This window comes from Puma concolor, chromosome B2, assembly GCF_028749965.1.
Source record: "Puma concolor isolate L17-30 chromosome B2, mPumCon1.1.hap2, whole genome shotgun sequence".
NCBI classification, from domain to species: domain Eukaryota; kingdom Metazoa; phylum Chordata; class Mammalia; order Carnivora; family Felidae; genus Puma; species Puma concolor.
In genome coordinates this window covers 33,358,733-33,372,170 of record NC_141671.1, presented here as the reverse complement: position 1 = coordinate 33,372,170, position 13,438 = coordinate 33,358,733, and the positions used below count along the sequence as shown (strand labels likewise).

At 48.2% G+C, this 13,438-nt stretch overlaps 1 protein-coding gene across 1 annotated transcript in view; it reads left to right on the top strand.

The window, feature by feature from the left end:
- UQCC2 (ubiquinol-cytochrome c reductase complex assembly factor 2) overlaps nucleotides 1-13,438 on the top strand; it is a 14,037-nt gene extending 599 nt beyond the window's left edge. Inside the window, exons 2-4 of the mRNA XM_025925284.2 lie at nucleotides 9,524-9,598; nucleotides 10,489-10,558; nucleotides 13,257-13,438. Coding sequence (XP_025781069.1) covers nucleotides 9,524-9,598; nucleotides 10,489-10,558; nucleotides 13,257-13,384 — 273 coding nt within the window. The 3' untranslated portion in view covers nucleotides 13,385-13,438. The remainder of the gene's footprint in view (nucleotides 1-9,523; nucleotides 9,599-10,488; nucleotides 10,559-13,256) is intronic.

Below are 13,438 nucleotides of genomic sequence, written 5' to 3'. Positions count from 1 at the left end.
CAGTGTTGTGCACTGACGTTGAGCTGAACCTCCGGGACCTCTGTAGGGCCTGAGCTAAGCCTTTGTGTGCTACCTGGGCCCCTGTTAGCCCGTGCAGCAGGTTTGGGACCTCAACCCATGCCCCTGTGTGTAAGTAGTAGACCTGATTCTTGCTATCCTCCAGGTTGGTGTGACGGCAGCTCTGGGACTCATTCATAAAACACATCTTCGTTGAGCATCCACCATGTGCTGGGTGCTGGGGAGACGGATGAGGTCCTCTCTGCATCTCAGCGTGAAATTTAAGCTTAAATTCTAGTTCGGGACACAATAAGGAAGTAGACCTATGTAAAGTAGTCCAGATCAGTACTATGCTGGGTGTAAAACAGTAGCATGATAAAGGGGTACTATTAGTTATGGTAGAGGAGGACTTGCTCAGGAGGTGACACATAGATGAGACATAAGGGAAGATGAGCTGAACTGATACTAGGTGGGAAGGGGCATGCCAGGCAAAGGTCCTAGGCAGGAAACAGATTGATGTGTTAGGGAGCCGAAAGAAAGCCAGAGTGGCCGAAGAGTGAGTGGGAAGGAGTTTGCTAAGAGTTGAGGTCAGAGGAGGACAGGAGCCAGGCACAGTAGGGTCTTAAAGGCACTGGCTAGGAGTTGGATTTTCTCATAAGGCCAGTGAGAAGCCATTGGCAAAGTTTGTGGAGACTGAGTGTCCTAATTTAGTTGTTTTAAAAGATCATTCTGGTTGTGTGTGGTGAATGAATTATAGGGGGCAAGGATAGAAACAAGGAGGCCAGGGGTGCCTGGGTGGCTCAGCCAGTTAAGCGTCCAACTTCGGCTCAGGTCATGATCTCACAGTTGGTGAGTTCGGGCCCCCGAATCGGGCTCTGTGCTGACAGCTCAGAGCCTGGAACCTGTTTCAGATTCTGTGTCCCTCTCTTGATCTGCCCCTCCCCCATTCGCATTCTATGTCTTTCTCTCTCTCTCAAAAATAAATAAACATTTAAAAAAAAAAAGCAAGGAGGCTAGAGAAAAGGCAAGAAACAGTGGTGGTTTGGATGAAGTTAGCAGCACAGGAGATGGAGTGGCCAGATTTGGCTTGCAGAGTGAAGGTTGCTTCAACAGGACTTGCTAATATAGTGGATGTGACGTAAAGGAAAAAAGAGAAACCAATGATAACACCTAGATTTTTTTGGCGTGAGCAACTGGGTGGGAGGAGGTGCCGTTTATCAAGATGGGAAAGACTAGATGAGGAACAGGTGGGGTGTGGGAAGAACATCTTGAGTTCGGTGTTAGACATGTTAAATTTGAGATGCCAAGTGGACTTACCTCCAAGTGGAAATGTCAAGTAGTCAGTGAGATATTTGAGCCTGGGGCTCAGGCAAGAGGTCAGAGGGAGGAAATGGGATACATAAACACACAACCTGAACTTTTGCCAAACTTGGCCAAGACCTATCAAAGCAAGGACATGTTTTTTTTTTTTTTTTTTTTTGCAACTTAGCCCAACACAGAGCCAAGCCAGCCCACCTAACGGAGCAGGAACATGGCCAGTGGCATCGTTGAAATCAGATTCCAGATTGGGTAGAGAGCATGGATGGAGTGTCTGGTTCAGGGCTTGTGAGGAGTAGGGCACTACACTGACACGCCTTTTACAGCGGTCTTCACTGGTCTGACGTATAAAGATCTTGAAAGCAAGAACTGTACCTCGCCCCAACTCTGCAAACTCCATAGACTTTCTAGGATTCTGCTCCCTACGTCATTTTAGTGTGAGCTTCCTGAGAAAAGAGATGGTGCCATTTTTATCTTTCTCCCCTGTCTAGCATACTTCTTGACACATAAAAGACAATCAGTAAGTGTCTGGATAAACAAATAAATGACTGATTGGTTATGGCTCATGAGGTAAAAATCATTTGAATGTGGTTCCAGATGTGGCAGAACTAGATGGACAGAAGTAGTGAAGAGAGAGAAGGAATAATTCTGTGTCCTGAGTGGTGAGAATTAATTTGAGAGCTTGCTGTGCGAGAGGGGGGTGGGGGGTACCGTGGGAACTCCAGAAGAGGGACACAGCCTGGTCCTTACCACCAAGACAGAGCCGGGCAGATATGCAATTTACGCTACTGAAATCCAAGTGGTAAAACCAGCCAGCAGTGAGGCTGACAGAGGCTGGAGCCTTGGGGAGGAAGTGTGATGTTCGCCTACTTGACTTAGTGTAAGAGGAGCCAGAGAAGGAGGGTAGAGCTTTCTCTTTTGGAGTTGTCATCCTTTGTCATCACCTGGGGAGATAGTTCTAATCAGTCGAAGGCGCACACAAATTTGAGTCACGGTTTTAGATGCAAGTCATGGCTCTGTTGATGGTTCTGGAGCAGCTGATGAATGCATCCCTAGTAGAGCAACCCAGTATATCATAATGACAGCGAGCACATTACTCAGGACCACTGTCATGGTACCTCATCCTGATGTCACCTGAGAATGCTCCTGGGCTTCGTAAATCTTGGTGATAATTTTTAGAGGGAGCAGCCCCTTGCCAGAATTGAGAACAGCACTGTGAGTCGCTCCCACTGACACCCCCGGGTCATCTATAAACCTTGAGAAAGAGAGGTGGTTCTGGTAGACTTTTCATTAAGTTGGCAGCCGGCAGCAGGCATTAGACCCGGTTGGCTGATTGGTGTGGAGTTTCTCCTTGGTTATGCCAGTTGCCAGAAACACAGGACTGTAGGGGGAGGCAGCTCTAGTCCGCAGCCTCTTTGTTCTTGTAGAGGAGAGAGGCAGGCAGTCCTCTTGGCCTCTTGGCTTCCTGCGTCTTAACAATAACACTGAATACATGCCTGGCACATTGTGCATGCATCATCTCATTTAATTTAATCCTTAGTGCAGCTGACTGAGGCAGCCATCGCTTATTCCCATTTTACGGATGAGAAAACAAAACCAGAAAAATAAAACAACCTCCTCAGGGTCCCGTGGGAGTTAGGTGGCAAGACAAGTAAGCAGCAGACCCAGCTGTTCTGGCCCTGATCTTTCCTCAGCTGCCATTTCTCCCAAGTTCTTTCTTGTTAGAAGGTCCCCTTGGTCCACAAACATCAAGCCACTCCTTTTCCCTCGTGCCCTGCTCAAGCCTTTTTGGACCATGGACAGTTTCGCCAAAGAATTAAATACCTCCCTGTGTTTACCCACCTGTTTTTCTTTGCCCTGGCCATGACCTCCCTAGTGTGGATGGGAGGAAAGATGACCCTCGGGTGGGACAGCAGTGCAGGAGAGCCAGACTCGCTGGAAGGCAAACGAGCCCTTCAGACTTGAAAGCAGTGTACAGAAAGCACCGCCTCCATTTATTCCACCTCAGGATGCCCTTTGGGGAGTCTCACAGTCCACCCAAAACCCACCAAGAGGGAGGTGTGGTGGGAAGAAGCAGGAACACACTCAATGCCTCTTACACCCTCTGTCCTTTTGTACAGTTTTTTCAAAGTTAATGGTTATGGGCTTTGCCCACTTTGAATACAGTTTCTTCAAGAAACACGTACCCTGCCGCACCAAGAGCTTAATAAAAGAACCTCAATGTGGGGGAAGGTGGCAAAACAACCGTAATTGTTGACTTAAGTACAGGGAAAGGAGCAAATCCTTCTACTGAGTTCATTAGGTACCCAAGCAGCTTCCTTTAAGCTCCCCAACTACACACCAGCACCCACTAATCCAGCGTGGGGCACAGCTGTGAGGAACAGCCGGGAAATGCGGCCACCCGGGAAGGGGCTCAGCCACCAGTGAGTTCTTGTATTATGTCCCGGTTGATACCATACCCACCTCGTTTGGAAAAAAGTTGAACTGTGTTCTCAGGCTTGCGGTAATGGAAATGCTAGTTCCAGTTCTCAGAGGAGAATGTGAAAGTGTGTATAGAATTCTGTTTTCTCGGTCATCCAGCAGAGCCCCGGTCTTCGGCATTCCTGTGTGGCCGGGACTGGCTCCCAGCTTCCTGGCGTGTGCTGGCAGGGGTGACGCCGCCTCAGCGCTGCCCGCCCCATATGTGGGCCCCCCGAAGGCAGGTTTTTGAGGAATGGGCTGAGGACAGATCATGCTGTTTTTAGTTGGCAATATTGAACCCATTGCAAAACAGGAGTCACGAGGAGAATCATCTCTGAGGCGGAATGCAGACGTCTCCATCTTTCCTCCTCTCCCAGGTCCAGGTGGAGCTAGAGTGGGGTGAGGTAGTGTTTAGACCTGGGGATGGCAGTCTTCTGTGCTTGGTTAAGGATGCAGGTGCTTCTCGGTGGGGGACAAACTACTGACCACTTTCAGTGGGTCTCCGCTTTACTCAGAGCTCTTTGGGTCTGCCTGTTGCCCTCTGAACAAGTGGCAGGCAGGTTTGTGAGGCCTTCACCGTCCTCTGATCCTTGGCGCCAGCCTGAGTTTTGCCTCACACCACACCCCAGCACCGTACCCTGGCGTAGGGTGTCTTCTCTTGCCTCCCAAATTGGCTACGACGTTAAGTGGTTCTTAACCCTTGAGGATCTCGTGCACTGTGGACACCGCCCCCCAAACACACAAGGCTTGCCAAGGTTTGCTGCCTTCCCAGGCCCTCCTGTGGTGGCTCAGCTTAAGACCCTGCTTGTCTTTGACCCATGCATCCTTGTCCCCTGCCTTTTCACGCGTCCTGCCAGCCATTCCTCTGATCCGTATACCACCCCAGGCTCAGTCCCAGCCTTGCCAGAATGCTCCTCAGTGCGGGTCTCTGGCTCCCCCTCGCTCTGTGAACTGTCACCCGCGGTGAAACTTGAGACCCCTGCCACACCTGCCCTGTTAGCCAAGCCTGGTGACCCGCTCCCACCTCTGATTGCCCGTTAACTCTGGCTCTCAGTTACACGCTACCCCGGAGCCATGTTTGATTTTTAATGCGCGCATGTCTTGTCTCCTCAGCACGATTGCCAACTTCTCCAAGGCTGAGGCTGGGTCTTTATGTCCCCTCACAGCCCCTAGCAGAGCATTCTGCATAGTAGGTGCTCAAGAAATAGATTTGCAACTGAAGGGAATAGGCTCCCATAACGGAATGAACTCATTTCAGAAGTTCATTACCAAGCCATGAAAACCTTTTTTCATAGATCCTCCTGGACTGAATCCAGCTCTACCTTAATTAGCAAAGCAATTTGCGACACCCTTTCCCAAAAGTGCTTATGCGTCCCTTTGTGTGACTAGAATCAGGGCCGCCATGTGTACCAATTGCAGTCACCACCCAAAATTCAATTTTGAAAAATCGAAATCAGTGCCTGCGGCACTGATGTAGATTTGTATGTATAAAAGTTTAATATGGTAAAGAGAAATACACTGACGACTGAGCAGGGGAAATGCAAAAGGAGCAAAAATAGAGCCATAAAGGACACTGTGTCAGTTGCACATCTATTTTATTCACATTTAGGGAGCAGAGCTGAATTTTTCATAATGTCCCACTGCTGCCTTTCTCAAACCCAGAGCTGCTATTAGTCCTAAAATGTCCGTAATCTCATTAGGTGTGAATGCAAAATCAGGTAATTTAAAGCTTGTCTGTAAGAATATTTCTAAAAGTGCACGGTACATTTCATCAGGAAAACTGTATATTTCAAAATTCAGAAATGTTTGTGCTGGCATCTGCGAATAAAAGTGTACGATGTACAAGTGTGGCCAGGCTTCTGGAATTAGAAAGATATTTCTCGATAATCTTTTAAGCAGTAACTGAGACTTTTTTAATTGCTGAGCTTGGGTTGGCTGTGCCTGGGACTCAGAGTTGGCCATGGCCACTTCTCTCCTTAAGCAGTAACATCTGGCCAGAAGTTGGCATACCTAGTTCTCATCGCCTCCGTCAAGCCGCTTTTACAGCCTGATAGAGACATCTTCTGACTTCACATCAGAAGTTGGGTGACAAGTTCATTTTTTGGTGGTTATTGTCAGGTGTTTGGTTCCTTCTTGGATCATTAATGGAGCACCAGGCATTATGTAAAATATCTAGGAGACTGTGTCTTTACTACTGAAGGAATTTTAAGAGATGGAAAAAACTCAGAGGATCCCTTTGTTGTTTGCACTCAGACCCTGTGCTCTTTGCCCTCCCAGGAGCAGTGCTCTGCAAGGGTGACCTCAGCCTCCTCCTGTGCCCTTCCTCTGCCCTTTCAAAGAAGGGAAAGGACAGGAAGGGAGATGACACCTGTCACCCACTTGAGGGTGTATGTGGTAGGAGGTAGCTGAGTAGCCCTGTAGCAAATTCTCACGGTTAGAGAAGTTGGAGGAGCAGCAGGAGGGGAGCTTGCATGGGCAAGATTTTGGAGGGTGAGGATCTGGCCAGAATGGGGGTTTGATCAGGAAGCGCTGTGTTGGTGGCTGAGGAGGGCAAGTCCAAGGTGGGAACCCCTTTCCTCCACTTGGGTGGGAAGGTGGTCGGATGGTGGTAAGAGGGGAAGGTCCAGATGGGCGGCCACCAGGTGAAGAATAAGTGTGACAGATGACTGCTCACTTGGCAGAGACCGAGGGTTGGTGTTTCATCCCCGGCGAGCTGACCGCAGAATGCTTGGTGACCGCCGAGAGCCACAGGTCAGAGCCGGTGGTTCGGTCAGGTGCGGCGATTTTCCCTGCCTACATTACTCCGTCTCTAGCCACGCCCCAGCCATCACACTGGCATCACTGATCCACCGAGAATGCCATCACTGCCTTTTCCCTGGACATGTGCTTAAGCCTGCCCTGGGCCTGGAAAGCCCCCACTCCCTTCTGTAGCCATGACCCTTCGGCCAGTCTTCCCCGGCAGTGTCCACGGCACCCTTCATGCCACTGTCACCAGGATTATCTATCTCCAGGTTTGTCCCGAACTGTTCTGCTCTTTCCTCTTGTAGTTTGCAAGCTAGAGGCCTGTGCTTCCTTCTACAACTATTCACTACCAGTAATATTAACAAAAGCTGATCGCTCACATTTATCAGTGTTCCAGGCCCCAAATTCAGAGCAGCCCAGGCATTACCTCATTTTTCCTCACACCGCCCTCAGAAATAGGGGCTATTATTATCTTTTCTTTTAAAAGAAAGGTTAAGTTGGCGGGTATGCTTCAAAAATGTCAGTGCTTGAAAGACAAAAGAAAGGCCGAGGCACGAGGAACCATCCCAGCTGAAAGGAGAAAGATACACGACAGATAAATGCAGTAGGAGATCCTGGACCAAAAAGATTTTTTTTTCCTGTAAAGAGTATTACTGAGACAATTGACAGAATTGGAATATAGATGATGAACTAGATAAAAGTGTCATATCAATGTCAGATGTCCCGTATTTGATCACTGAACTGTGGTTATGTAAAAGAACGTCCTTGTTCTTAGGAAACATACTGAAATATTATGGAGTAAAGGAGCATCGTGCTCCAACTTACTACCAAATGGATCAGAAGGAAAATGCATAGAGATGGAGAGACTGATAAAGCAAATGTGGCAAACATTTTCTTTATAATTTTTTAAATTTATTTTTGAGAGAGAAAATCTCTCTCAAAGCATGCGTGCACACGTGTGTGAGCAGGGGAGGGGCAGAGAGGGAGACACAGAATCCGAAGCAGACTTCGGTTGTTGTGGGGCTTGAACCCATTTATTTATTTATTTGTTTGTTTGTTTATTTATTCATTCATTCATTCATACATATTTATTTATTTACTTACGGACTTAGTGGCAAATGTTTTCTAAAGTGTGGGAGGCAGGGGGAATTGCACGATTCGCCCAACCTTCTGTAGCTAGCTGATAAGTGAAGGAGCCACGATTCAAAGCTAGGCAGTGTGACCCTACTGCTCTCCACAGCCACGGAGACCTGCTCATACACAGGACCGAGCACGCCGCGGGTTCTCGGTGCGCGATCTTTACATGTGTAAGTGAACTCATCCTCCCAAGAACGAAGACAGCAAGCAAAAGATGAAATGCGTGATTTTCTTTTGATAATTGACAGAATATTCTTCAAAACTTTGTGCTGGCATTGTTCTCATTCCTTTTGTGTCATGTACCTTCTGTTCCCCTACCTTCCATGTTAGCTCTTGGTCGCGCGTGCTCTGCTGAAGCCAGGATGTTCCATGTGCTTTCCTCCAAAGTGCATCCTGCAGAATTCTGCTCCAGCTGGACTTTTCCCTGGAAGCGCTGCCCCGTAGGGGTCAGAACGTGATCTCTGGTAGCACATTTCCCCATCCATTCTTTCTGTCCTTCCCTCAGCGCCAATCCACTCAAAGAAAGACTTTGATCATTATTCAGCGAACACTGGCTACCTCCCCAGCCCAGAATCCTCTCTCTTCTGATGTGGCTACCTGGGCATTCTCGTGATGAGTGGCCTCAACCCGGGGATGGATCAAGTTAAACTAAGTGATGGATCGTCTTTTTTGTTGGCAATAAAGTGGAGACCTCATTTGACACGCGCACAGAGGCAGAAGCAGAGCTGCCTTATTAAAACGCTTAACTACTGATTTATTTATGCTTTGCCTTCTTGGAGAAAGGATTTAAGTTGGAAAAATCCATCATTTGAATTCTGGGGAAAAAACATAAAAGTGAAAGTTTTGTTTTTGTTTTGTTTTTCTGGGGAGGTTTCAGAATTCTTGGCAGAGTAATATAAGGAACTGTAGATAAATAATAGCAAGAGCAGAAGGAAGGGAAAACTAAAAAGAGGTATGAAAGGGGAGAAAACACTTCGCATCTGCACGTGCCCGTCTTTCCTGGAATTTCCAGCAGGGGCACCAAGGGTATTTCTTGTTTTTTTCCCCTCTCTATTCACAAGGCCTCAGTGTTCGGGCCCTATCCTTTCCAGCGGCACTTAATTGGACTCTCCCTCTTGGTTCTCCTCAATTCAACTGTCTCATCTTAAAATACTGCCTTCTTCATGTTTCTTTCCTTATAAAATTGCAGCGGCTCACCACAGATGAGCACTCAGACGATTTTCTTTTTTCTTTTTTGCCTTTCCTAAAAGAATATTTAATACATTTCATATTGAAGGTTTAACTCAAAAAGCTCCTTCTCCCACCCAGGTTCTTACTGCATATTCGGGCCCTCAGCCAGATTGGTCTGGTCTGAAGCATAGATAGCATTCCTGCCTCCTCTTGCTCACACCATCCCCCCACCCGGAAGGCCTCTCAGCTCTCCCTTCTGCTCCCCAACTCCTTTGCATCCTCCAGAACCCAGCTTAGTGTCACTTCCACCATACACTGAGCACGGGAACTCCCCCTCCTCTGGTTCCTTGGAGCCCACACTCTCCACCACCACTCCCTGTCATGAGATCCACCCTTCTGATCATCTATTTTGATTGTGGTGCATCCCACTGCAGCCGGTGTGGGGGTACACAGGTCCCAGATGCCAGTTGATGGATGGAGTTTTTCTGCAGGTTGGGGAGTTGGTGAGGTGAAGCCATTATAAAAAGGTGATTTCTAATAGCTTTCTAATAGCTGGAGCTGTAGGCCAGGTTTGCCTCCCATGGAGTGAAGAAGCCAGTGCGAAAGCCTTCTGTAAGCGGGGTCCTACCCAGTGGTGCAGACGCGGCCTGAGAGGCGGGGCTTATTTGCCTACTTCCTTGGGGGGTTCTTTGTTTTTCAGATCGCCGAGCCTGAGGCCTGTGATCAGATGTATGAGAGCTTAGCACGACTCCATTCAAACTATTACAAACACAAGGTGAGTGGGCCAGTCTTTTATATCCCCAGCCCTCGGACTGGAAATGACCAATGAGAGTGAGTGAAAATCTGATTATACAATCCTTTGTAAAGGATTGTGGTTTTGCTACTTTCAGATGTAACCAGTAATTTCAAGCAAGCCAACAAAGGCGCCTGGTAGAGGCTTTTAGGTCACCTAAATAAAAGCTATTTATAATTTCGAATAAAGGCCATGTGTTTTATATGCCAGTGCGTGCCCAGGGTGTATCTGACAACCGTTGGGTCTTACACATATTTTCGCATCGACTCTGATGGAACTCGTACTTCCTCACACTCCGGTGATAAAGTTGGGTGCTTTGGGAAAGTCCTGTCAGACAAAGCTGGGCTTTTCCTCAGCCCTGACATGATTACTGTCAAATTCCACTTAGTGTGGTTTTTCCCAAGCCTGAAAAATGTGTTCAAGTGACTCCAGAAATATACACAGCCAAATGCCTAGCCTACAGGGAAAAGGGATTTCTTCTAAATCCTCATAACTCAGAGTGTGGTCGGTGAGCAGCAGCACCGGCGCCACCTGGGAGCACGTTAAAAATGCAGAATCTTATATGCCAACTAATTTGGATGTAAATTAAAAAAAAAAAAAGAAGAAGAAATGCAGAATCATGGGCCACACCCAGACCTCCTGAATCACAGGCTACATTTCAAGAGGATTCTTGCGTACGCTCAAGCGAGGCCAAGTCTTTGACCTCTAGGTGGCGCTGCTCTTCTCCCAGCCCGGTCTCTGGCTGCCCGAGGCCCAGGCTGGTGAACTTTGCCGGGGGAGCAAGGCTTCCCCCAGGATCATCAGGTCTCAGGTTGTGCTGCAAAACTAATCTCTCCCCCACCGTCTCTCTCCTCTCTGGCCCGTGTGACCAGTACCCTCGCCCCAGAGACACGAGCTTCAGTGGCCTGTCCGTGGAAGAGTACAAGCTGATCCTGTCCACAGGTATTGACAGCACAGCTGCCCTTTCTGGTTGGTTTGCAAATGATTCTTTGAGTTTGAGCAGCCAAGGGGAATTGTCTACTAAGACCGCTCTGCTTGATGGAAATTCTTGTGGAATAGCCCAGAGGAAATTCTGAAGCTTCGGGGCTCATGCTTTTTGGCCATAAAATATGGAGAAGGTCAAAGGCATTATTTAAAAAAGAAAATCCATCTTCAGAGCTTTTAAATTCAAAGCGTGCGGCAGGGAACCGGGGAATACGTATTTGCCAAATGGAAGTAGTTGAAATCAAGATGGAAGGAAAATAATTTTATTTTTATGGTCCTAAGGGGGCTTTATAAACAATGAGGGTTTTAATTAAAACAAAAAGCCATTCAATACACTTGTATGGGGATATCCGTCTGAGAGTTATCTGACCCAGGGGACATGGTTTGTGGGTTAGACATGGGTTTAACTAGGTGTGTTTGGGAGTTGTTGACAGACCTCGATTAACAGAAAGGAAATACCCTACCTAGCCCATCCCCTCCTTACTTCCCCACCTCCATTGTCACTGGACAGGGAGATGGGGGGAGTGGCAGGGGGAGCCTGGGTTGATGTAGGCAGGTTCTGGAAGATTACTATTTTTATTGCCAAGGATACCATATACAAAAATAGGCTAACCTTTTCTGCAAGGGCATGGCCCTGAAACATTTGCCTTTGGGTACTCTAGAAATTTCTCTCTCCTAATCCTCTGGCAGCCTTTCAGCAACCAAGTTTTGGGGATTTGGCCTTCCAGACAACTCTTACCTTCTGAACAGATAAAACCTGGTGGTATCACCTGCTATTGTGTGTCAACTCTGATCCTATTTTTTGTTACAGTACTCTGGAAAACCGGGGTAAGGATAGTTTGGCCAGGCGGAATTCCTTTATCGACAGTTTTTTCAAATGTACACGTAGAATTATTCCCATGTTTCTGGGCCTATGCAGTCACCGGTATTGGTGCACAGGGTCACTCTGAGGGCTTTAGAGGGTTTGAGCAAACTTTGGACTTGAAACTAGAATGGAAATAAGTTCCAGAGGCCCAGCCTCCACCTTCTTTGTTGGCCCCTGGACACCTGTGTGAGTTGGGGGAGAGCAGGCTGCAGCAGATGAGGGGGGCACGGAAGACTCCCCACCACTGGCCTGTGCTGCAGCTTGTTCTGGCCAGAAGTTCAGCTCCAGCAAACCTGCTGATGGTTCGTTTTCACAGTAAGCCTCCTATTTTTGTTGGGACCGTGTGGCACGGGCTTACTGATTGTTTCCTCTGACAGGGCAAGAATACACCTTGCAGTGTTTGAGGGCCTAGCGAGTCTGAAATGTGACCAAGGTCTGGGTCCCAAGCATGTTCACCTGGGCTTGGGGCCATGGGAGACTCTAAAAGAGGCCTCGTGGCTTGTGAGTGGACAGGGACCGCCCAGCATCCCACTTCACGCCCACGAGAAAACCTGGAAAGGTTTCAGGGTGGGATGTTGGGCTCATGGCTGAGGTATAGCATATGTCCTGACTTAGTCAAGAGCCCACTGACAATAAACGTAAGCTGCCTTTTTGTTCAGAAGAGCTGTTCTTTTTTCTCTAGAAGTTTTGCTAACTGATGAAAATCTAGGCTATGAAATTTAAACAAGATTATGTGAAAATCTAAATTTAAAATACAGGTAAAATTAGGTGTCATAGAACTTTAGCCCTAGAGAGACTTGTTGGTTCTCCACTGGGGGCAAAACTGCCACAGTCCCGCGTGGAGGACGTCTGGAGACATTTTCAGACGTCACAGCTAGGGGCCGTGTGGGGGCTGCTACTGACATCTAGTGGGTAGAGGCCAGGTTGCTGCTAAACATCCTACAACGCGCAGGTCAGCCCCACAGCAAAGGACTGTCTGGCCCAAAATGTCAATAGTGCCGGGACTGAGAAAGCTGGTTTTGATTCCTTTGGGGCGTGAGCGTGTGCGTGTGCGTGTGCGTGTGTTCTTACACAAGGGCCCCACCAGCTCTCACCGGCTCCCTGCTGCCTTCATAGCTATGAAGACTGCCGCCTCTTCTTGAGTGTGGGCCAGCTGCCAGGGAGATTCCTCTATTATTTCCTTTAGTCTGGAACTTTTGAGGCAGGCGTTTTTATCTCCACCTTACAGATGAGGAGCCCGAGGCTAAGAGGGTTAAATCACTTGTTTCCCAGAGAGGAAGTGATCGGTGGGGACCCCAGTCCATCTCCTTCCCCAGTGCCTCTTCAGCTCCGCTGGATGTGGTGCAGAGCTTCAAATCCCACCTCCACCACTTCCTGGCTGTGCGACCTGAGCAACTTACCTAACCTCCTTCCGCCTTCACTTCTACATCTGAGAAGTGGAGACAGTATGGTCTGTGTGTTACAGGCCAAGTTTTGAGAGAAAGTCTCAGGGCCCGTGGGTCACGTCACTGACAAGGGCAATACCGTTTCTTTGCTGTTCTCTGGCACTGGGTGGAGACCACTGCAAAGGGGCAGGATGTTCATGTGGTGCCTGCTGCACAAGTGCTGCATCCACACGAGTTATTTTTCTGTCACCCTGTCTTGATTTGCTTATCAGAAGTTGGGGGCCACGCTTCCCTCTCTCAGGAACATACTGTGTAAAAATCAGGGTGTGCTCGGATGGGGCCAATTTACATATTCATATTGTAGACTTCAGTCTCTTTATTTATTTTTTGTCTTCCCCTTTTGCAGACACCCTAGAAGAATTTAAGGAAATGAATAAAGGCATGTGGAAGAAGCTGCAGGAGAAGTTTGCCCCCAGGAATCCCGAGGAGAAGCAGAAGGCCTGGGCCCGGTCCTTATCTCGCCCGCGCACCTAAGCGTGGAGTCTTGTACATCGCCATCATAAATAAAACTGCCCTGATTTCCCCATC